Genomic DNA, 26,217 nt, shown 5'->3' with positions numbered 1-26,217 from the left:
CGATGGCGCGAGCTGGCCCCCATCCTGCTTTACCACCTGGAAGCTTCCGTCCCCGTGTCTTATTTGCAGTCCTCGTAAAAGCTGAGTGCACGTAAGCTGAGCTTGAAGTGGAAGGTGGTGTTCCTGCACGCTGGTTTAAAGCTGCAGACCCTTCACCTCCGACCCTCCATGGCCTGATCATGTGCTGCTGGAAGGAGGATCTGCTTGCTCTTCCTGCTTGGACGCAGGGGGCAGACCTCCTGCAGGGCGCATAATGAATGTCAGGCTGCAGGGGGAGAACTGCATTGTGGGATAGCGGAGGAGTCCTGCTTGGTGGAGCTCGGTGGGAGCTCGCCAGATCAAACGTGTCCACGCCTCCACCAGAACACTCCGGGTAGACAAACCTGAGGAAGGGAAGCCCATAAAACACTTGTGTGTGTGTGTGTGTGTGTGTGTGTGTGTGTGTGTGTGTGTGTGTGTGTGTGTGTGTGTGTGTGTGTGTGTGTGTGTGTGTGTGTGTGTGTGTGTGTGTGCGCAAGAGTGACTGACGGACGCTGCCGTCCGGGAAGTGAGGACGAGAGACGTCCATATGTTCTTAATATTCAGTGTTTTATTGTTCATAGTTCCACCCGTCCATCCATCTTCTTCCGCTTATTCGAGGTGGGGTCGCGGGGGCAGCAGCCTAAGCAGGGAAGCCCCGACTTCCTTCTCCCCAGCCGCTTCCTCCAGCTCCTCCCGGGGGATCCCGAGGCGTTCCCAGGCCAGCGACATAGTCTTTCCCAACGTTTCCTGGGTCTTCCCCGTGGCCTCCTAATACCTCCCCAGGTAGGCGTCCGGGTGGCATCCTGAGCAGATGCCCGAACCACTTCATCTGGCTCCTCTCCATGTGGCGGAGCAGCGGCTTTACTTTGAGCTCCTCCCGGATGACAGAGCTTCTCACCCTATCTCTAAGGGAGAGCCCCGCCACCCGGCGGAGGAAACTCATTTGGGCCGCTTGTACTCATGATCTTGTCCTTTGGGTCATAACCCAAAGCTCATGACCATAGGTGAGGATGGGAACGTAGATCGACCAGTAAATTGAGAGCTTTGCCTTCCGGCTCAGCTCCTTCTTCACCACAACGGATCGATACAATGTCCGCATTACTGAAGACGATCCGCCTGTCGATCTCACCATCCACTCTTCCCTCACTCGTGAACAAGACTCCTAGGTACTTGAACTCCTCCACTTGGGGAAGGGTCTCCTCCCCAACCCGGAGATGGCACTCCACCCTTTTCCGGGCGAGAACCATGGACTCGGACTTGGAGGTGCTGATTATCATCCCAGTCGCTTCACACTCGGCTGCGAACCGATCCAGTGAGGGCTGAAGATCCTGGCCAGATGAAGCCATCAGGACCACATCATCTGCAAAAAGCAGAGACCTAATCCTGCAGCCACCAAACCGGATCCCCTCAACACCTTGACTGCGCCTAGAAATCGGTGACAAAGGGCAATGCGGACCAAGCTCTGACACTGATCATACAGGGAACCGACCGCCACAATCAGACAGTCCGATACCCCGTACTCTCTGAGCACTCCCCACAGGACGTCCTGGGGTACATGGTTGAATGCCTTCTCCAAGTCCACAAAGCACATGTAGACTCGTTGGGCAAACTCCCATGCACCCTCAAGGATCCTGCCGAGAGTATAGAGCAGGTCCACAGTTCCACGATCAGGACGAAAACCACACTGTTCCTCCTGAATCTGAGGTTCAACTATCCGGCGAAGCCTCCTCTCCAGTACACCTGAATAGACCTTACTGGGAAGGCTGAGGAGTGTGATCCCACGATAGTTGGAACACACCCTCCGGTTCCCCTTCTTAGAGAGAGGAACCACCACCCCGGTCTGCCAATCTAGAGGTACCGCCCCCGATGTCCACGCGATGTTGCATAGTCTTGTCAACCAAGACAGCCCCACAGTATCCAGAGCCTTAAGGAACTCTGGGCGGATCTCATCTACCCCCGGGGCCTTGCCACCGAGGAGCTTTTTAACGACCTCGGCCCCAGAAATAGGAGAGCCCACCATAGATTCCCCAGGCACTGCACTGGGATTGAGGAGGTCTTCGAAGTATTCCCTCCACCGATCCACAACATCCGCAGTCGAGGTCAGCAGAACACCATTCTCACCATACACGGTGTTGACAGTGCACTGCGTCCCCTTCCTGAGGCGGCGGATGGTGGTCCAGAATCGCTTCGAAGCCGTTTGGTAGTCGTTTTCCATGGCTTCCCCGAACTCCTCCCATGTCCGGGTGTTTGCCTCCGCACACCGCTAGGCCCGTCGGTACCTGTCCCCTGCCTCCGGAGTCCCATGAGCCAAAAGGACCCAATAGGACTCTTTCTTCAGCTTGACGGGAATCCTAGAACCGAGAATCTATGAACAACATTATTGTTCACAGTTAATATTACAAATCCCACATTATTTTCATGTACATTCTTTTATTCAGCAAAAAGGCTGTAAAGATTTTTTTGAGGTGGTCTGTCATAATATTCCAGGTAGACAAACCTGAGGAGGGGATACCCATAAAACACTTTAGTGTGTGTGTGTGTGTGTGTGTGTGTGTGTGTGTGTGTGTGTGTGTGTGTGTGTGTGTGTGTGTGTACAAGAGTGACTGACGGATGCTGTCCTGGCTTTTGGCTTCTTTTGTTTCGGTTTTGTTGGCAGGCTCTGAGCGCGGGTGACTGGTGAGATGGATTTTAACGAGAACTGACGCGACTTCCAGCTTTGCACTCTCTCCTCCTTTTGATGTGCGCTCACGGAGATAGCACACACACACACACACACACACACACACACACACACACACACACACACACACACGTCGTCGTCTTCTTCAATTGGAGGAATTTGTGCTTGTCAACCTTTGACCCGTGGATGCACAGCACTTCAAGGCGTCGTCTGCACCAACACGGATATTTTCACAAGACAGACTCTTTCTCTGTTGGCCCTCAAATCGGAGCTGTAGTAGACTCCGTCTAGGGCAGGGGTCGGCTACCCAAAATGTTGAAAGAGCCATATTGGTTTCAAGTACACCTAAGATTGTTTTGTTCAAATAAAGCCAATAATGCCATTTTTTTTGTGGTCCCCTTTATGTAGAAAAGTATCGAAATATAAATATTGGTATGGAGACAACCCTACTCTAGAATAATAATTAGTTTTTATGGCAGTCAGGGCACCCTGAGGGTGCATGGGAGTTTGCCCAACCAGTCTACATGTGCTTTGTGGACTTGAAGAAGGCATTGGACCGTGTCCCTCGGGAAGTCCTGTGGGGAGTCCTCAGAGAGTATGGGGTATCGGACTGTCTGATTGTGGCTGTCCGCTCCCTGTATGATCAGTGTCAGAGCTTGGTCCGCATTGCCATCAGTAAGTCGGACACGTTTCCAGTGAGGGTTGGAATCCGCCAAGGCTGCCCTTTGTCACCCATTCTGTTCATAACTTTTATGGACAGAATTTGTAGGCGCAGTCAAGGCGTTGAGGGGATCCGGTTTGGTGGCTGCAGGATTAGGTCTCTGCTATTTGCATTTTATGTTAGTCTTTTACTTGTTTTAAGGGTTTTGGTCCTAAAGAGTATGGGGTATCGGACCGTCTGATTGTGGCTGTCCGCTCCCTGTATGATCAGTGTCAGAGCTTGGTCCGTATTGCCGGCAGTAAGTCGGACACGTTTCCAGTGAGGGTTGGACTCCGCCAAGGCTGCCCTTTGTCACCCATTCTGTTCATAACTTTTATGGACAGAATTTCTAGGCGCAGTCAAGGCGTTGAGGGGATCCGGTTTGGTGGCTGCAGGATTAGGTCTCTGCTATTTGCATTTTATGTTAGTCTTTTACTTGTTTTAAGGGTTTTGGTCCTAAATTGGAGAAGGCATTCGACCGTGTCCCTCGGGAAGTCCTGTGGGGAGTGCTCAGAGAGTATGGGGTATCGGACTGTCTGATTGTGGCGGTCCGCTCCCTGTATGATCAGTGTCAGAGCTTGGTCCGCATTGCCGGCAGTAAGTCGGACACGTTTCCAGTGAGGGTTGGACTCCGCCAAGGCTGCCCTTTGTCACCCATTCTGTTCATAACTTTTATGGACAGAATTTTGTAGGCGCAGTCAAGGCGTTGAGGGGATCTGGTTTGGTGGCTGCAGGATTATGTCTCTGCTTTTTGCAGATGATGTGGTCCTGATGGCTTCATTTGGCCAGGAACTTCAGCTCTCACTGGATCGGTTCGCGGCCGAGTGTGAAGCGACCGGGATGGGAATTAGCACCTCCAAGTCCGAGTCCATGGTTCTCGCCCGGAAAAGGGTGGAGTGCCATCTCCGGGTTGGGGAGGAGACTCTGCCCCAAGTGGAGGAGTTCAAGTACCTCGGAGTCTTGTTCACGAGTGAGGGAAGAGTGGATGGTGAGATGGACAGGTGGATCGGTGCGGCGTCTTCAGTAATGCGGACGCTGTATCGATCCGTTGTGGGGAAGAAGGAGCTGAGCCGGAAGGCAAAGCTCTCAATTTACCGGTCGATCTATGTTCCTATCCTCACCTATGGTCATGCGCTTTGGGTTATGACCGAAAGGACAAGATCACGGGTACTGAAATGAGTTTCCTCCGCCGGGTGGTGGGTCTCTCCCTTAGAGATAGGGTGAGAAGCTCCGTCATCCACGAGGAACTAAGAGTAAAGCTGCTGCTCCTCCACATGGAGAGGAGCCAGATGAGGTGGTTCGGGCATCTGCTCAGGATGCCACCCGAACTCCTCCCTAGAGAGGTGTTTAGGGCACGTCCGAACGGCACGAGGCCACGGGGAAGACCCAGGACACGTTTGGAAGACTTTGTCTCCCGGCTGGCCTGGGAACGCCTCGGGATCCCCCGGGAGGGGCTGGACTAAGTGGCTGGGGAGAGGGAAGCCTGGGCTTCTCTGCTTAGGCTGCTGTCCCCGCGACCCGACCTCGGATAAGCGGAAAAAATGGACAGATGGATGGATGGGAGTCAGTGGGAAGAAACATGGGCATATATGCAAATATGATATACACCTTGCAATATTTTTTTTTATGCACAGATGCAATAACTTATATATTACACATATTATGTATATATTCGTATATATGTTAGATTTTTTTATCGCTATATTAGTCTATTTATACCTGCATTGTCCTTTCCATCCTTACACTGAGCTACTGTGTTGAACAATTTCCCTTGTGGATCATTAAAGTTTGTCTAAGTCAACACCACATCAATCATCAAGAAGGCTCAGCAGCGGCTACACTTCCTTAGAGTCCTCGGGAAGTACAACCTGAAGCCTGACCTGCTGCTGACCTTCTACCGCTCGTCCATCGAGAGCCTGCTGACCTACTGTATTACGGTATGGTACGGCAGCTGCACTGCAGCAGACAGGGAGAGGCTGCAAAGAGTGGTCAAGACGGCTCAGAAGATCATCGGCCGCCCTCTCCCCTCTCTGACGGACATCTACACCTCCCGCTGCCTCAACAGAGCCAGTGCCATCATCAAGGACAGCACCCACCCTGGCTCTGACCTGTTCCACCTGCTGCCCTCTGGGAAGCGCTACAGGTGCATTAAAACCAAAACAAACAGGCTAAAGAACAGCTTCTTCCCCAGGGCCATAACCATCCTGAACGGACTGCCCCATTGTCCCTCATAACTGCCTTCTCTTCGGTGCAATAACCCATTCCACCAACCACCCTGTTTTTGTTTTTGTTTTTTTCATGTATATATTCATTTCACACCATATTCATTGCACTTCTACATTTTTTTTATATTTTTATATATTTGCACATTGTTTTTCTAGCATGCACACATCGCACTGTATGGAATGGCCTCAATCTCGTTACCTTGCGTAATGACAATAAAGCTGATTCTGATTCTGAATTCATGCTTGGGGCAACTTAAAAATCCAGTTCTTACACTTCGGGGCCCAAAATGATGCTGCTCATACAAGATTCATTTCATTGGGTAATTCACAAAATCTGCAGCATTTCTCAAAAAACGCAGTCCACAAGACAATTGGTTGAGTTTTAACACTGAAATTGTCAAAAAGGTGCATTTTGAGATGTGTTGGGTGTTGTTGGTGTGGCCCACATAGATTCTATTCTGTCTGTGGATCTCAAGGACAGGCTGGAATCTCAAAGCTTTTAATTTGGCGATCCCCTTGTCCACCGCCGCTGTAGTCTGCCCCCTTCGGGCACACTGCTGAAGTGGTCCACAGACAGTGGGAGGATGACGAGGATGAAGGTGTGTGATAGAATTGGAAGATCAAAGCCTTCTGTGGCACTGCGACTGAGCCCAGGGGCATTATGGGTAGCACACACACTCGTACAGGGTGTTGCAGTGTGATTGATACAGGACTAGATTTGGAGAATGACTGTCATCCGTCTCCCCGCAGATCAAACGCCGACATAATCCTCCATAAAGGAAGCAGCCAGTGCAAAAAAAAAATAGGGACATGGGAGAGATTCTAGAGGTCCCGTCATCGTACGAACAAAAACACATTTTAGACTATTTTACCACATGTGGACTTCATAGAACAATCATTCATCTCTTGAACAAAAATGTTTTAGCAAGATCATGTGGATGATGTTGCTAGGAAAGTAAATACCGTATTTTCCGCACTATTAGCCGCACCTAAAAACCACAAATTTACTCAAAAGCTGACAGTGCGCCTTTTAACCCGGTGCGCTTTATATATGGATAAATATTAAGATTCATTTTCATAAAGTTTCGGTCTCGCAACTTCGGTAAACAGCCGCCATCTTTTTTCCCGGTAGAACAGGAAGCGCTTCTTCTTCTACGCAAGCAACCGCCAAGGTAAGCACCCGCCCCCATAGAACAGGAAGCGCTTCTTCTTCTACTGTAAGCAACCACCCGCCCGCGTAGAAGAAGAAAAAGCGCGCGGATATCACCGTACGTTTCATTTCCTTTGTGTGTTTACATCTGTAAAGACCACAAAATGGCTCCTACTAAGCGACAAGGATCCGGTTCATGAAAAGACGCAATCCCTCCATCCGCACACGGATTACTATTTCACAGCAACTGATATTCCTGTGAACCGCACTGTGGATACAACGGGAGCACGTACGGTGAATATTCGCACCACAGGGAATGAGAAGTCATCCTTCACTGTGGTTCTAGCTTGCCATGCTAATGGCCAGAAACTTCCACCCATGGTGATATTCAAAAGGAAGACCTTGCCAAAAGAGACCTTTCCAGCCGGCGTCATCATAAAAGCTAACTCGAAGGGATGGATGAAGAAAAGATGAGCGAGTGGTTAAGGTAAGTTTAAGTTTACGCGAAGAGGCCGGGTGGCTTTTTTCACGCAGCTCTGTCCATGTTGATATACGTATGTTTGTGATTGCACATTTGCGTACATTTTGGGAGTGAACAGAGTTGTTAGAACGCTGGTTTTTAATATATTATTAAAGTTTGACTGACCTATCTGACTGTTTTTTTGACATTCCTTTAGCGCAGTTAGATGCGGCTTACAACACCGGGCGGCTTATAGGTGGACAAAGTTTTGAAATATGCCGTTCATTGAAGGCGCGGCTTATAACCCAGGGCGCCTTATGGTGCGGAAAATACGAGTGTGGGAGTGTTTATATTTACTGGTGGGTAAGAGTGAAGAAGATGTGAGTTCAGGTAGCGGGATGACACTTGACACAAGTGTTAGCTTTCAAACGCTCCTCAATGAAATGATTAAATGTCCATCTAATTATTCATGACGCGCTCGCTTGTTTTCCACGCCTGTCTGTTTAAGTCGAGGGCGTCAAACTCGTTTTCTGCGTGGCAGTCATGGCCGCTCTCAGAGGGCCGCTTGGAACGGTGAATAATGGAGATGTACAAAAGCAGTGAAGTTGTCAGGTTGTGTAAATGGTAAATAAAAAGAGAATACAACAAATCCTTTTCAACTTATATTCAATTGAATAGACTGCAAAGACAAGATATTTCATGTTCACACTGAGAAACTTTCTTTTTTTTTTTGGCAAATAATCATGAACTTAGAATTTAATGGCAGCAACACATTGCAAAAAAGGCATTTTTACCACTGTGTTACATGGCCTTTCCTTTTAACAACACTCAGTAAAGGTTTGAGAACTGAGGAGACTAGAGATGCGCGGTTTGCGGACACAACCGCGGAGTCCGCGGATTATCCGCGGGTCGGGCGGTTGAAATAAAAAAAAATTAGATTTTATCCGCGGGTCGGGTCGGGCGGTTGAAATAAAAAAAATAATTAGATTTTAAATAGATTCAGGCGGGTGGCAGTTAAACCAATTCGGAAATATATATACATAGTTAAATGTTGTTACCCACATACGAAAAACGAGCAGGCACCTGCAGCATATGCCACAACAGAAGAAGAAAAAAAAAGAGATGGCAACGCCGGCAGCAAACGTGGTACGCGACAAACTAAAAAAGGGAATACTAAAGACCAGGGGAAAAAAAGGCCAGAAAAGTTCAGCGTGGACTCGTTTTTATGAGGTTGTAAATCAGGATGATAGTAATGCTGGATACGTGATTTGCAAGAGCTGCGACGCTGTTTATGTCTACGACAGTCACAAAACCGGGACATCTAACATGGTGCATCACATTTGTGCAAAACCCCGAATCTCCACAAACACCCTGAGCATGAGCAGTTTCGTCCGCCGTGATCCCAGAAGAGTGCCACAGGATGTTAAAACAAGATAGAACGCAGCTGCCTGCAGCAGTTTGAGTGGCGCGAGCGCGCTTGGAGGTGCGCTCAGCGCGGCTCCCAGATGATTGCGCACTGGTGTGCGTCCGGGCCGTGACAGCGTGGCACGCATTGAATGTCTCTGCTGCATTGGATCAGTCTCCTTTCTTTAACAGGCAAAAGCTTTATAACCTCACTAATGCCTTGCATCGTCTATATTAGATATATAACAACGGGCGGGTGCGGTTTTGATTAAATGTTAGTTCGGGTGGATGCGGATGGTTGACGACTTTTGTGATGCAGTTGCGGATGAAATAATTGCCTATCCGCGCATCTCTAGAGGAGACACATTTTTGAAGTGGAATTCTTTCCCATTCTTGCTTGATGTACAGCTTAAGTTGTTCAACAGTCTCCCTTCTCATATTTTAGCCTTCACACATTTTCAATGTCTGGACTACAGGCAGGCCAGTCTAGTACCTGCACTCTTTTACTATGAAGCCATGCTGTTGTAACACGTGGCTTGGCATTGTCTTGCTGAAATAAGCAGGGGCGTCCATGATAACGTTGCTTGGATGGCAACATATGTTGTTCTAAAAGCTGTATGTACAAACCCCGGTTCCATATGAGTTGGGAAATTGTGTTAGATGTAAATATAAACGGAATACAATGATTTGCAAATCATTTTCAACCCATATTCAGTTGAATATGCTACAAAGACAACATATTTGATGTTCAAACTCATAAACTTTATTTTTTATCTTTTGCAAATAATCATTAACTTTAGAATTTGATGCCAGCAATACGTGACAAAGAAGTTGGGAAAGGTGGCAATAAATACTGATAAAGTTGAGGAATGCTCATCAAACACTTATTTGGAACATCCCACAGGTGAACAGGCTAATTGGGAACAGGTGGGTGCCATGATTGGGTATAAAAGTAGATTCCATGAAATGCTCAGTCATTCACAAACAAGGAGGAGGCGAGGGTCACCACTTTGCCAACAAATGCGTCAGCAAATTGTTGAACAGTTTAAGAAAAACCTTTCTCAACCAGCTGTTGCAAGGAATTTAGGGATTTCACCATCTACGCTCCGTAATATCATCAAAGGGTTCAGAGAATCTGGAGAAATCACTGCACGTAAGCAGCTAAGCCCGTGACCTTCGATCCCTCAGGCTGTACTGCATCAACAAGCGACATCAGTGTGTAAAGGATATCACCACATGGGCTCAGGAACACTTCAGAAACCCACTGTCAGTAACTACAGTTGGTCGCTACATCTGTAAGTACAAGTTAAAACTCTCCTCTGCAAGGCGAAAACCGTTTATCAACAACACCCAGAAACGCCGTCGGCTTCGCTGGGCCTGAGCTCATCTAAGATGGACTGATACAAAGTGGAAAAGTGTTCTGTGGTCTGACGAGTCCACATTTCAAATTGTTTTTGGAAACTGTGGATGTCGTGTCCTCCGGACCAAAGAGGAAAAGAACCATCCGGATTGTTATAGGGTGAAAGTGTAAAAGCCAGCATGTGTGATGGTATGGGGGTGTATTAGTGCCCAAGACATGGGTAACTTACACATCTGTGAAGGCACCATTAATGCTGAAAGGTACATACAGCTTTTGGAGCAACATATGTTGCCATCCAAGCAACGTTACCATGGACGCCCCTGCTTATTTCAGCAAGACAATGCCAAGCCACGTGTTACATCAACGTGGCTTCATAGTAAAAGAGTGCGGGTACTAGACTGGCCTGCCTGTAGTCCAGACCTGTCTCCCATTGAAAATGTGTGGTGCATTATGAAGCCTAAAATAGCACAACGGAGACCCCCGGACTGTTGAACAACTTAAGCTGTACATCAAGCAAGAATGGGAAAGAATTCCACCTGAGAAGCTTCAAAAATGTGTCTCCTCAGTTCCCAAACCTTTACTGAGTGTTGTTAAAAGGAAAGGCCATGTAACACAGTGGTGAACATGCCCTTTCCCAACTACTTTGTCACGTGTTGCAGCCATGAAATTCTAAGTTAATTATTATTTGCAAAAAAAAAAAAAAGTTTATGAGTTTGAACATCAAATATGTTGTCTTTGTAGCATATTCAACTGAATATGGGTTGAAAATGATTTGCAAATCATTGTATTCCGTTTATATTTACATCTAACACAATTTCCCAACTCATATGGAAACAGGGTTTGTACCTTTCAGCATTAATGGTGCCTTCACAGATGTGTAAGTTACCCATGTCTTGGGCACTAATACACCCCCATACCATCACACATGCTGCCTTCTACACTTTCACCCTAGAACAGTCCGGATGGTTCTTTTCCTCTTTGGTCCGGAGAACACGACGTCCACAACAATTTGAAATGTGGACTGGTCAGACCACAGAACACTTTTCCACTTTGCATCAGTCCATCTTAGATGAGCTCGGGTCCAGCGAAGCGTTTCTGGGTGTTGTTGATAAATGGCTTTGGCTTTGCATAGTAGATTTTTAACTTGCACCTACAGATGTAGCGACCAACTGTAATTACTGACAGTGGTTTTCTGAAGTGTTCCTGAGCCCATGTAGTGATATCCTTTACACACTGATGTGAGAAACTTCTTCTTTTTTTTTTTTTTTTTGCAAATAATCATGAACTTAGAATTTAATGGCAGCAACACATTGCAAAAAAAGGCATTTTTACCAGTGTGTTACATGGCCTTTCCTTTTAACAACACTCAGTAAAGGTTTGGGAACTGAGGAGACACATTTTTGAAGTGGAATTATTTCCCATTCTTGCTTGATGTACAGCTTAAGTTGTTCAACAGTCTCCCTTCTCATATTTTAGCCTTCGAGTGTCCGCCCCTGAGATGGGTAGGTTGTGAGTTCAAACCCAAAGACTATAAAAATGGTAGCCATTACCTCCCTGCTTGGCACTCAGCATCAAGGGTTGGAATTGGGGGTTAAATCACCAAAAATGATTCCCGGGCGCGACCACCGCTGCTGCTCACTGCTCCCCTCATTTTCCAGGGGGTGATCAAGGGTGATGGGTCAAATGCAGAGAATAATTTCGCCACACCTAGTGTGTGTGTGTGTGACTATCATTGCTACTTTAACTTTAACTTCATATTGCACCACACATTTTCAATGGGAGACAGGTCTGGACTACAGGCAGGCCAGTCTAGTACCAGCACTCTTTTACGACTGTTGGAACACTTGGCTTGGCATTGTCTTGCTGAAATAATTTGTCCATAGAGTGTTTTCTTGTGACCTCCTTGCTTTTATCTTATGTCCGCTAGTAAACTCTTTGTTGACTAATTGATTAATGTGGACCGTTGAAAAACTTATTGGGGTGTTACCATTTAGTGGTCAATTGTACGGAATATGTACTGTACTGTGCAATCTACTAATACAAGTTTCAATCAATCAATCAATTGTTTTGTCTTAAGGGCTCCTGTTTGTCGGCTCACAGAGCTGTTTTGGCCAGTTCCTTATCTGTTTTGAAGAAGCAGCTGCGCTCCTTTCTGGGTGAGAGGGGCTGTTTTCGCTCTACATAAACGGACTCATTTTTTGGGGTTTTAGACCTCGCTTGCTGATGCTATGTCAGCATTGAAAGGGCTGATCTCCTGAAGCTTCAGTAAAACTTGGTATCGTACCATCCGGTCTCCGGGGTCCTTTTTACTCCACATATACACTATATTGCCAGAAGAATTTGGCCACCTGCCTTTGCTCACACATGAACTTGAAGTGCCATACCGTGGAATTGTCCAAAACGTTTCGGTATCCTGGAGCATTCAAAGTTCCTTTCACTGGAACTAAGGGGCCAAGCCCAACTCCTGAAAAACCAACCCCTCACCATAATTCCTCCTCCACCAAATTTCACACTCGGCACAATGCAGTGCTTTACACCACTGCATCCGACGCTTTGCATTGGACTTGGTGATGTAAGGCTTAGACACAGCTGCTCGGCCATGGACACCCATTCCATGAAGCTCTCTGCGTACTGTACGTGGGCTAATTGGAAGGTGACATGAAGTTTGGAGCTCTGTAGCAAGTGACTGTGCAGAAAGTCTTTGCACTATGCGCTTCAGCATCCGCCGACCCCTCTCTGTCAGTTTACGTGGCCTACCGCTTGGTGGCTGAGTTGCTGTTGTTCCCAAACTCTTCACTTTTCTTCGAATAAAGTTGACTTTGGAATATTTAGGAGCGAGGAAATTTCACGACTGGATTTGTTGCACAGGTGGCATCCTATGACACTTCCACGCTGGAAATCACTGAGAGCGGCCCATTCTTTCACAAATGTTTGTAGAAACAGTCGCCATGCCTAAGTGCTTGATTTGATACACCGGGCCAAGTGATTAGGACACCTGATTCTCATCATTTGGATGGCTGGCCAAATACTTTTGGCAATATAGTAGGGGTGTAACAGTACACAAACATTTCGGTTCGGTACGTACCTCGGTTTAGAGGTCACGGTTCGGTACAGTAAGAAAATAATAAAATATACATTTTTGGGTTATTTATTTACCAAATGTGTAAACAATGGCTTTATCCTTTTAACATTGGGAACACTATAATAATTCTGCCCACGTTAATCAAAATTAGACTGCCTCAAGTTGTTGCTCAGATTAAATAAAATGACAAAACTTTTCTTCTGTGCAACAATAAACAGTTTCAAGTCAACTCATCATGCTTAATTTATTACATTTATTATGTAAATGTTATATTTGTATCAACATGTGATAGCAGGGACCCTGCCATTCAAAACTAGGCTGCTCCATTACTAATGATTTATGTAACTATAGCTGAAAAAATAGTACAATAGCAATAGGAGAGACTATTCATCCCTGAACACCATGGAGTTCATGCAGGGTTAATGATGCACTTACATTATTATATCAACTATCAGAGACAGAAATTCTTCATTTAACATAATGTCCTTTTTTGCTGCTTCAACACAGCTCAATCAACACAGAAAAAGGTCAAGTGAAATAACAGACAGACAGGGCTTTGCTGTCCGTAACACACACACACACACACCGCAAAATGAGCTATCGTCACGTTAAAAGCCAGGACTGCGAGCGAGCTGAGCTGCCTTGGGGACGGCGTGGCGAAGTTGGGAGAGTGGCCGTGCCAGCAATCTGAGGGTTACTGGTTCAATCCCCACCTTCTACCATCCTAGTCACGTCCGTTGTGTCCTTGAGCAAGACACTTCACCCTTGCTCCTGATGGGTCCTGGTTAGCGCCTTGCATGGCAGCTCCCGCCATCAGTGTGTGAATGGGTGAATGTGGAAATACTGTCAAAGCGCTTTGAGTTCCTTAAAAAAAAAGGTAGAAAAGCGCTATACAAGTACAACCCATTTACCATTTTATATTTCTACAAAGTCAACGGGCTCATAGTGATGTTACTAGTAGTTGACTGGGAGGTGTTTATTTTCATTTGGGGAGATTCCGCGGCCTGATGATTACCTGCTGAACGCTAAGCACTGACTATATGTGCTCTGAATACGCACTGCTGATTGGCTGTTACCGCTCTGTGTGTAACCAATCAGATGGTTGTGTGGGTGGGACAATGCTGGGTGCTGTGTAGAGGACTGACAGAGACAGAAGGAAGCGGGGGCGGCTACTTAATACGTTTGTGTGGAAACTCGTTCGGTACACCTCCGAACCGAACCGGAACCCCTGTACCGAAACAGTTCAATGCAAATACACTAAGGCTGAAACGACGCGTCGACGTAGTCGACGTCATCGGTTACGTAAATACGTCGACGCCGTTTTTGTGCGTCGGCGCGTCGCATATTTACGTCACTCTACTTTACTGTCATGGCGGAGCGCAAAGCAGACGATGCGAGCGAGGGGAAAAAAGCACGCCAAAAGTCGTCAAAAGTGTGGGAGTATTTCAATAAACGGCCTAATAATGTTGTTGTATGCACACTGTGTCGAGCGGAAATGGCCTATCATAGCAGCACAACGGCTATGAACGAACATTTGAAAAGAAAACCCCCGACAGCGTTCTTGCCATCACCATCAACAAGTCAATCGTCCGCGTGCGTATACGTTGTCATTATTACACAAAAACATGAATGTGTCATTTGTATCTGCGTTGTAAATTCATAAACTAAAGCACTGTTTCGCTCTGAGAGGCGCGTTTGGCGTGCCTGTTCAGTGTTTACAAAGACGCGCTCCTCTTTAACGCTGTGGAGAGGCGGCGGCGACGAGCGAGCGGCGAGGCGGGGCGCGCCGGGAGCGACGCCGCAATCGTGCCCAGGTGCGCGATCCGCGCAGTTGGAAGAGAAAAGACTTTGTGTAAAATTAAAAGATTGTAAACCTGGCAAAGCCGTCTGGCGTTCAGTCTGTCGGTCCTGAAAGAACCCCACGGCACAAGACGTGTCACAAACGCTAACGTTAATTAGTTGTGCAAATACCTTTTACAACATTAACAGTTACATATACTATGTACAAACCAACAATTAACTTTCACTTTAATCATACTATCATTGTTGTGTTATTAAGCAAAATAAGCAATACTTTTACTTTTGTTGAAATGTTTACACTGTACACTTTTTTGTATTGGATGTTTAGCTTTATTTTTGCACATTTTAGCAAATAAGCAATACTTTTACTTTTGTTGAAATGTTTACACTTGTTACAGAATATTTCCGTTTTGCACTTTTTTGTATTGGATGTTTATCTTTATTTTTGCACATTTTAAAGCAAAATAAGCAATACTTTTACTTTTGAAATGCTTATACTATTCCAGAATATTAAGATTTGCACTGGATGTTTACTTTTATATTTGCACATTAAAAAGCAAATAAGCTACTTTTAATTTTGTTAAATGTTAAAAGTTCTAAACGTTTACATTGTTACAGAATATTTTGTCATGTTGTTGTCAATGTTGACTGAGTGGCCATACTTTTTTTTTTGTAAATAAAAGCCATGCCTTTTGAAATAACTGGCCTACATTTATTTTTTCCTCTTCATTTTAAATTAAAAAAAAAAATCGGTAAAAGGAAAAATAATCTATAGATTAATCGAAAAAATAATCTATAGATTAACCGATTAATCGAAAAAATAATCTATAGATTAATCGATAGAAAAATAATCGTTAGCTGCAGCCCTAAAATACACGTACCGTTACACCCCTAATATATAGTGTATGTCATCCAAAAGAACTTGGGATTGACTAGTGTGTTTTATTCCCTGAGAGGAAGACTGGTCCATCCTCTTCTCTTTTTTTCCACTGGATCTTCTGCAAACTTGACTGAGTGCAACCAGCAAAGTGATGATGTTGTGGTCTTTGTGTTGCAGATGCACCACCCCATCCAGATGAAGCCTGCAGACAGTGAGAAGTCTAATGGTGAGTCACACACACACACACACATATAGATAGTGTGTATGGATGGACATATGCAGGAGAGGGAGAAGAGGACAATAAGAGTATGAATGTGATGAATAATTGAGGTGCGTCTGAGGGAGGTCAATGGAAGTTGAATCATTTGGCCTTGCGATGAACCGCGTCTCCTCCCTGGTGGATGATCTCACGCACACCTCGCATCACCTTCTTTCTAAAGATACAGTCGTGTGAATTGATTTTACATTCCAGACATCTCCTCCAATTTTTTCTTTTTCTAAGGAACGTATGTATGTAAAGAAAGGATCACAACACTGAGATATCGACTGAAGACCAAAGCTCAGCTTTTATTAGAAGCAAAATAGCAGGGAGTAGAGAGGAAGGGAGCAAAGTGATGCTCTACACTGGCTGGTGAAGTTAGTAACTTGGTTTTTTTTATCTGCTGGACGGACATGTTGTTTCGTAATGTGAGGATGCTCACCTCTGGGTTTAGATGTGTTGAAATGATGGGAGTGTTTCCTGCAACGGAGAGAAGACAATGAATTGATTGTGAGGACTTCTAATGTTACATTTCAGGAATAGGACGCGCTAATCGATCAATTTCCGTGAAAAAGCATGTGACCAGCCAATGAATGCCTTTCAATGCCGATCCCATCCGGCTGATACTTTGTTCATATTTGTTTTCTCGGCTGTGAGCAGCCTACAGTACTCAAGTAAGAGTACTGTTACTTTAGAGATTTATTACTCAAGTAATAGTAAGGAGTAGTCACCCAAATATTTACTTGAGTAAAAATAAAGAGTATGTTGTGAAAAAACTACTCAAGTACTGAGTAACTGATGAGTAACCTGTTCGTTTAATGATGACGGCAACAAATAATGCACACAAACATAAAAATTGCAAAGAGCAAATTCAGAGCCAGGAATATCTCTTAAGCAACTAACACTTAGACACTTAAACACTTCCTTTTTATTGTCATTCAAATTTGAACTTTACAGTACAGATAAGAACGACATTTTTTTGCATTATCTTATGGTAGTGCAGGACAAAAAAGCAATAAGATGCAGATATAAATAAATAAATAAGTAGGTTACTGTACATATAAATATATTGCACTTTTTCATATGCATCCACGTTTATGGATGTATGTTATATTGCAGTGGTTCTTAACCTGGGTTGGATGGAACCTTAGGGGTTCGGTGAGTCGGCCTCAGGGGTTCGGCGGTGGTCAAAACACACCCGACTCATCGTGTAAATACAAACTTCTCCCTATCTGCGTTTTACGGATACGACAACAGCAGAAGTCAGACTGATTTGCAGGTGTGTCATTTGTTGTGAGTTTATGCACTGTGTTGGTTTTGTTCTTTGAACAAGGTGATGTTCATTTTGTGCACCAGTAAAAAAACATGGTAACACTTTAGTATGGGGAAAATATTCACCATTAATTAGTTGCTTATTAACATGCAAATTAGTAAAATATTGGCTCTTAACTAGTCATTATTAAGTACTTATTAATGCCTTATTCGGCATGGCCTTATAATAACCCTAACCCTCTAACCCTAACCCTAACCAAATTACTCTAAATTAAGTCTTTGTTATTTAGAATATGTTCCCCATACTAAAGTGTTACCAAAAACATATAACTTTGTCTTGAATTTGAAAAAAATATATATATATTTTTCACTAAAGAAGGGTTCGGTGAATGCGCATATGATACCTTGTGGTACCTCCAACAAGGTTAAGAACCACTGTTATATTGTCTTTTTTATTCCAGCGAGTTAATCCATTTTGGGGGGAGTTGCGGGGATAATTATGATGCGTTTAAGAGCAAACAATAATATATATTAAATAATAATACATTAACATAAAAAAAATTAAGGCAAATTGAGAAACAATAACTTAACAGCACCATAGGCTCAGTAGGCAGAGATTACGAAGGAAAATAACAAGTTAGCCTTTACGCAAACCATAAACTGATAGTTGTGGGCTGCACCTGGGAACACACTGATTGGTGTTCCTGTGTGTGTGTGTGTGTGTGTGTGTGTGTGTGTGTGTGTGTGTGTGTGTGTGTGTGTGTGTGTGTGTGTGTGTGTGTGTGTGTGTGTGTGTGTGTGTGCGTGCGTGCGTGCGTGCGTGCGTGCGTGCGTGCGTGCGTGCGTGCGTGCGTGCGTGCGTGCGTGCGTGCGTGCGTGCGTGCGTGCGTGCGTGCGTGCGTGCGTGCGTGCGTGCGTGTGTGTGTACATTTGACAGTGATTCATAGCAGGGAAGCTAACATCAGCCTACGGTGACAGCCAAAATATCTACTAACGTTACTTACCGCCATGTGCTTCCTCAAATTTGACGTTGAGTTCATGTAAGCTTAAGCTTGTTAATCATGAGACCGCCTGGCTCTGTTTGATTGGTGAAACGGAGTCAAACGTCACCAGTGACTGCATTTGATTGGTGAAACGAAGGTCTGTCTGACAAACCAAAACAAAGAAAGCGTGCATTAACAGATGGATAAAAATCAGTAGCGAGTAGCGAGCTGAATGTAGATAAATGTAGCGGAGTAAAAGTAGCTTTTCTTCTCTATAAATATACTCAAGTAAAAGTAGAAGTATGTTGCATTAAAACTACTCTTAGAAGTACAATTTATCCCAAAAGTTACTCGAGTAGATGTAACGGAGTAAATGTAGCGCGTTTCTACCCACCTCTGCCTACAGCTTGTGCCTATACACAGTGTGGAGCCGCTCCCCATCTCTTACAAGTACCTCTATTGACAAACGCGACCTTTTCGGTTTACGAACTTTTACATTGCGCCAAATACGCCTCTGTCTCGGCTTACGAACACTTCTTTCATTCATTCATTTATTCTGCATGCCGCTTGAAGCCATCAGGGCCTTGATGACATCACTTCCTGTACACGCAGACACGACCATTTTGAAGAGCTTTTGTATTCATGTTGTCCACAGGATGCATTGATGTTGTCCACAGGATGTATTCATGTTGTCCACAGGGTGCATTCATGTTGTCCACAGGATGCATTCATGTTGTCCACAGGATGCATTCATGTTGTCCACAGGATGCATTCATGTTGTCTACAGGATGCATTCATGTTGTCTACAGGATGCATTCATGTTGTCCACAGGATGCATTCATGTTGTCTACAGGATGCATTCATGTTGTCCACAGGATGCATTCATGTTGTCTACAGGATGCATTCATGTTGTCTACAGGATGCATTCATGTTGTCCACAGGATGCATTCATGTTGTCCACAGGATGCATTCATGTTGTCTACAGGATGCATTCATGTTGTCTACAGGATGCATTCATGTTGTCTACAGGATGCATTCATGTTGTCTACAGGATGCATTCATGTTGTTCACAGGATGTATTCATGTTGTCTACAGGATGCATTCATGTTGTCCACAGGATGCATTCATGTTGTCCACAGGATGTATTCATGTTGTCTACATGATGCATTCATGTTGTCTACATGATGCATTCATGTTGTCTACAGGATGCATTCATGTTGTCCACAGGATGTATTCATGTTGTCTAAAGGATGCATTCATGTTGTCCACAGGATGCATTCATGTTGTCTACAGGATGCATTCATGTTGTCTACGGGATGCATTCATGTTGTCTATAGGATGCATTCATGTTGTCCACAAGATGCATTCATGTTGTCCACAGGATGCATTCATGTTGTCCACAGGATGCATTCATGTTGTCCACAGGATGCATTCATGTTGTCCACAGAATGCATTCGTTTTGTCTAAAGGATGCATTCATGTTGTCCACAGGATGCATTCATGTTGTCTACAGGATGCATTCATGTTGTCTACAGGATGCATTCATGTTGTCTACAGGATGCATTCATGTTGTCCACAGGATGTATTCATGTTGTCCACAGGATGCATTCATGTTGTCCACAGGATGCATTCATGTTGTCCACAGGATGTATTCATGTTGTCCACAGGATGCATTCATGTTGTCCACAGGATGTATTCATGTTGTCTACATGATGCATTAATGTTGTCCACAGGATGCATTCATGTTGTCCACGGGATGTATTCATGTTGTCCACAGGATGCATTCATGTTGTCCACAGGATGTATTCATGTTGTCTACATGATGCATTCATGTTGTCCACAGGATGCATTCATGTTGTCCACAGGATGCATTCATGTTGTCTATAGGATGCATTCATGTTGTCCACAGGATGCATTCATGTTGTCCACAGAATGCATTCATGTTGTCTAAAGGATGCATTCATGTTGTCCACAGGATGTATTCATGTTCTCCACAGGATGCATTCATGTTGTCCACAGGATGCATTCATGTTGTCCACAGGATGTATTCATGTTGTCTACATGATGCATTCATGTTGTCCACAGGATGCATTCATGTTATCCACGGGATGTATTCATGTTGTCCACAGGATGCATTCATGTTGTCCACAGGATGTATTCATGTTGTCTACATGATGCATTCATGTTGTCCACATGATGCATTCATGTTGTCCACAGGATGCATTCATGTTGTCCACAGGATGTATTCATGTTGTCTACAGGATGCATTCATGTTGTCTACAGGATGCATTCATGTTGTCCACAGGATGTATTCATGTTGTCTACATGATGCATTCATGTTGTCCACATGATGCATTCATGTTGTCCACAGGATGCATTCATGTTGTCCACAGGATGTATTCATGTTGTCCACAGGATGTATTCATGTTGTCCACAGGATGCATTCATGTTGTCCACAGGATGTATTCATGTTGTCTACATGATGCATTCATGTTGTCTACATGATGCATTCATGTTGTCTACAGGATGCATTCATGTTGTCCACAGGATGTATTCATGTTGTCTAAAGGATGCATTCATGTTGTCTACAGGATGCATTCATGTTGTCTACGGGATGCATTCATGTTGTCTATAGGATGCATTCATGTTGTCCACAAGATGCATTCATGTTGTCCACAGGATGCATTCATGTTGTCCACAGGATGCATTCATGTTGTCCACAGGATGCATTCATGTTGTCCACAGAATGCATTCATTTTGTCTAAAGGATGCATTCATGTTGTCCACAGGATGCATTCATGTTGTCTACAGGATGCATTCATGTTGTCTACAGGATGCATTCATGTTGTCTACAGGATGCATTCATGTTGTCCACAGGATGTATTCATGTTGTCCACAGGATGCATTCATGTTGTCCACAGGATGCATTCATGTTGTCCACAGGATGTATTCATGTTGTCCACAGGATGCATTCATGTTGTCCACAGGATGTATTCATGTTGTCTACATGATGCATTAATGTTGTCCACAGGATGCATTCATGTTGTCCACGGGATGTATTCATGTTGTCCACAGGATGCATTCATGTTGTCCACAGGATGTATTCATGTTGTCTACATGATGCATTCATGTTGTCCACAGGATGCATTCATGTTGTCCACAGGATGCATTCATGTTGTCCACAGGATGCATTCATGTTGTCTATAGGATGCATTCATGTTGTCCACAGGATGCATTCATGTTGTCCACAGGATGTATTCATGTTGTCTACATGATGCATTCATGTTGTCCACAGGATGCATTCATGTTGTCCACAGGATGCATTCATGTTGTCTATAGGATGCATTCATGTTGTCCACAGAATGCATTCATGTTGTCTAAAGGATGCATTCATGTTGTCCACAGGATGTATTCATGTTCTCCACAGGATGCATTCATGTTGTCCACAGGATGCATTCATGTTGTCCACAGGATGTATTCATGTTGTCTACATGATGCATTCATGTTGTCCACAGGATGCATTCATGTTGTCCACGGGATGTATTCATGTTGTCCACAGGATGCATTCATGTTGTCCACAGGATGTATTCATGTTGTCTACATGATGCATTCATGTTGTCCACATAATGCATTCATGTTGTCCACAGGATGCATTCATGTTGTCCACAGTATGTATTCATGTTGTCTACAGGATGCATTCATGTTGTCTACAGGATGCATTCATGTTGTCCACAGGATGTATTCATGTTGTCTACATGATGCATTCATGTTGTCCACATGATGCATTCATGTTGTCCACAGGATGCATTCATGTTGTCCACAGGATGTATTCATGTTGTCTACAGGATGCATTCATGTTGTCCACAGGATGCATTCATGTTGTCCACAGGATGCATTCATGTTGTCCACAGGATGTATTCATGTTGTCTACATGATGCATTCATGTTGTCTACATGATGCATTCATGTTGTCTACAGGATGCATTCATGTTGTCCACAGGATGTATTCATGTTGTCTACAGGATGCATTCATGTTGTCTACATGATGCATTCATGTTGTCTACAGGATGCATTCATGTTGTCTACAGGATGCATTCATGTTGTCCACAGAATGCATTCATGTTGTCTAAAGGATGCATTCATGTTGTCCACAGGATGCATTCATGTTGTCTAGGGCTGAAACGACGCGTCGACATAGTCGACGTCATCGGTTACGTAAATACGTCGACGCCGTTTTTGTGCTTCGACGCGTCGCATATTTACGTCACACTACCGTCATGGCGGAGCGCAAAGCAGACGATGCGAGCGAGTGGGAAAAAAGCACGCCAAAAGTCGTCAAAAGTGTGGGAGTATTTCAATAAACGGCCTAAGAAGAAACGCTACTTTTATCTACATTCAGCTCGCTACTCGCTACTAATTTTTATCGATCTGTTAATGCACACTTTGTTTGTTTTGGTCTGTCAGACAGACCTTCAAAGTGCCTGCCTTACTGGTGACGTTTCACTCCATTCCACCAATCAGATGCAGTCACTGGTGACGTTGGACCAATCAAACAGAGCCAGGCGGTCACATGACCTGAGTTGAAAAACGTATTGGGGTGTTGCCATTTAGTGATCAATTGTACGGAATATGTACTGTACTGTGCAATCTACTAATAAAAGTTTCAATCAATCAATCAAAAGTGTGAAGGAAAAAAGACTGTTTTTTATTTCAACCGTACATCCCGTCAAAAGCCTAAAGACTGACTGCACAGTTCCTGTCTTCACAATAAAGGTGCCGCTCCATCGCGCCGCGCTTTCAAAATAAGAGTCTGCGAAAGCCAGCGCAAACAAGCTAGCAAGCTACGGAGTTTGCCGCCTATTTATTTCTTGTAAAGTGTATAAAAACGAATATGGAAGATGGACAAATAAAATGCCAAAAACCAACCACTTTCATGTGGTATTAGACAGAAATGAGGAACTTTTTTTCTCCTCCATTTGAAAACGTGGACGTTATAAGCAATACTGTCTGTTTACAATCAATGCAAGTCATCAGAATCAGGTAATACACCAACTTATATTCTTGTCTTCATGAAAGAAAGGAATCTATATGTGTTAAACATGCATGTATATTCATTAAAACACCTTTAACATGTAAACAAAAACGGCAAAATAAATAAATATAAATTATATACTGTATATATCAATGTATGTATATATATGTGTATATATATATATATGTGTGTGTGTATATATATATATGTGTGTATATATATATATATATATACATATACATATATATATATATATATATATATATATATATATATATATATATATATATATATATATATATATATATATATATATATGATATGTGTGTGTATGTTACTCATCAGTTACTCAGTACTTGAGTAGTTTTTTCACAACATACTTTTTACTTTTACTCAAGTAAATATTTGGGTGACTACTCCTTACTTTTACTTGAGTAATAAATCTCTAAAGTAACAGTACTCTTACTTGAGTACAATTTCTGGCTACTCTACCCACCTCTGCTAATAATGTTGTTGTATGCACAACGGCTATAAACGAACGTTTGAAAAGAAAACACCCGACAGCGTTCTTGCCATCACCATCAACTAGTCAACCGTCCGCGTGAGTATACGTTGTCATCATTACACAAAAACATGAATGTGTCATTTGTATCTGCGTTGTAAATTCATAAACTAAAACACTGGTTCGCTCTGAGAGGCGCGTTTGGCGTGCCTGTTCAGTGTTTACAAAGACGCGCTCCTCTTTAACGCTAACGTTAATTAGTTGTGCAAATACCTTTTACAACATTAACAGTTACATATACTATGTACAAACGAACAATTAACTTTCACTTTAATCATACTATCATTGTTGTGTTATTAAGCAAAATAAGCAATACTTTTACTTTTGTTGAAATGTTTACACTGTTGTTACAGAATATTTCGTTTTGCACTTTTTTGTATTGGATGTTTATCTTTATTTTTGCACATTTTAGCAAATAAGCAATACTTTTACTTTTGTTGAAATGTTTACACTGTTACAGAATATTTCCGTTTTGCACTTTTTTGTATTGGATCTTTATCTTTATTTTTGCAAATGTTAAAGCAAAATAAGCAATACTTTTACTTTTGAAATGCTTATACTATTGCAGAATATTAAGATTTGCACTGGGTGTTTACTTTTATATTTGCACATTAAAAAGCAAATAAACTACTTTTAATTTTGTTAAATGTTAAAAGTTTTAAATGTTTACATTGTTACAGAATATTTTGTCATGTTGTTGTCAATGTTGACTGAGTGGCCATCCTTTTTTTTTTTGTAAATAAAAGCCATGCCTTTTGAAAAAACTGGCCTACATTTATTTTTTCATCTTCGTTTTAAATAAAAAAATAATTGGTAAAAGGAAAAATAATCTATAGATTAATCGAAAAAATAATCTATAGATTAACCGATTAATCGAAAAAAATAATCTATAGATTAATCGATAGAAAAATAATCGTTAGCTGCAGCCTTAATGTTGTCTACAGGATGCATTCATGTTGTCCACAGGATGCATTCATGTTGTCCACAGGATGCATTCATGTTGTCTAAAGGATGCATTCATGTTGTCTACAGGATGCATTCATGTTGTCTATAGGATGCATTCATGTTGTCTACAGGATGCATTCATGTTGTCTACAGGATGCATTCATGTTGTCCACAGGATGCATTCATGTTGTCCACAGGATGCATTCATGTTGTCTACAGGATGCATTCATGTTGTCTACAGGATGCATTCATGTTGTCCACAGGATGCATTCATGTTGTCTACAGGATGCATTCATGTTGTCTACAGGATGCATTCATGTTGTCCACAGGATGCATTCATGTTGTCCACAGGATGTATTCATGTTGTCTACAGGATGCATTCATGTTGTCCACAGGATGTATTCATGTTGTCTACAGGATGCATTCATGTTGTCTACAGGATGCATTCATGTTGTCCACAGGATGTATTCATGTTGTCTACAGGATGCATTCATGTTGTCTACAGGATGCATTCATGTTGTCCACAGGATGCATTCATGTTGTCTACAGGATGCATTCACGTTGTCTACAGGATGCATTCATGTTGTCTATAGGATGCATTCATGTTGTCCACAGGATGCATTCATGTTGTCCACAGGATGCATTCATGTTGTCTATAGGATGCATTCATGTTGTCCACAGGATGCATTCATGTTGTCCACAGGATGCATTCATGTTGTCCACAGGATGCATTCATGTTGTCTACAGGATGCATTCATGTTGTCCACAGGATGTATTCATGTTGTCCACAGGATGCATTCATGTTGTCCACAGGATGCATTCATGTTGTCCACAGGATGCATTCATGTTGTCCACAGGATGCATTCATGTTGTCCACAGGATGCATTCATGTTGTCCACAGGATGTTGGCAATGTTCCAGCAATCATTCTGTCAGATATTGAAAATAATATGGAGGCTCGTCTTGTGGGCCAAAATGAAAGTATTTCTACTAACATGCAGTTAAAAGATTTATGCTTCTTAATACATTCTTGACACTTCCTGTGTGTGTGTGTGTGTGTGTGTGTGTGTGTGTGTGTGTGTGTGTGTGTGTGTGTGTGTGTGTGTGTGTGTGTGTGTGTGTATACTGTACTCTATGTATTTATGTACACATTTTGTGTATGTTTCATTTTCTACTTATTATGTACATACATTTGTATATGTAGTACATGTTTTGTACATTTATACAATAATGTAAACTGAATGAAAATAGGTTGAGCAATTAGCAAGATATGATTTATTTTCAATTTAGATGTGCTACCTTGATCGAGTACTTTGCTGTCCTTAAAAATGGCCTACTCACAGAACTTACTACTATGTGTGTGTATGGTCAAATCTACCTAGCAACAGCGGCCGGTCCTCACAA

At 43.3% G+C, this 26,217-nt stretch overlaps 1 protein-coding gene across 6 annotated transcripts in view; it reads left to right on the top strand.

The window, feature by feature from the left end:
• The window catches only part of celf2 (cugbp, Elav-like family member 2), a 465,802-nt gene that overhangs the window by 331,596 nt on the left and 107,989 nt on the right, over window positions 1-26,217 (top strand). For all 6 annotated transcript variants that reach the window (XR_009815324.2, XM_061961318.2, XM_061961317.2 and 3 more), the window contains one exon: window positions 15,940-15,988. Coding sequence is in view for 5 of the 6 variants with exons in the window: in XM_061961318.2 (XP_061817302.1) it covers window positions 15,940-15,988 (49 nt within the window). In the remaining variant the exon portion in view is untranslated. The remainder of the gene's footprint in view (window positions 1-15,939; window positions 15,989-26,217) is intronic.

Source organism: Nerophis lumbriciformis, linkage group LG05, assembly GCF_033978685.3.
Source record: "Nerophis lumbriciformis linkage group LG05, RoL_Nlum_v2.1, whole genome shotgun sequence".
NCBI lineage: Eukaryota > Metazoa > Chordata > Actinopteri > Syngnathiformes > Syngnathidae > Nerophis > Nerophis lumbriciformis.
This window is presented reverse-complemented; position numbering and strand designations above follow the sequence as displayed.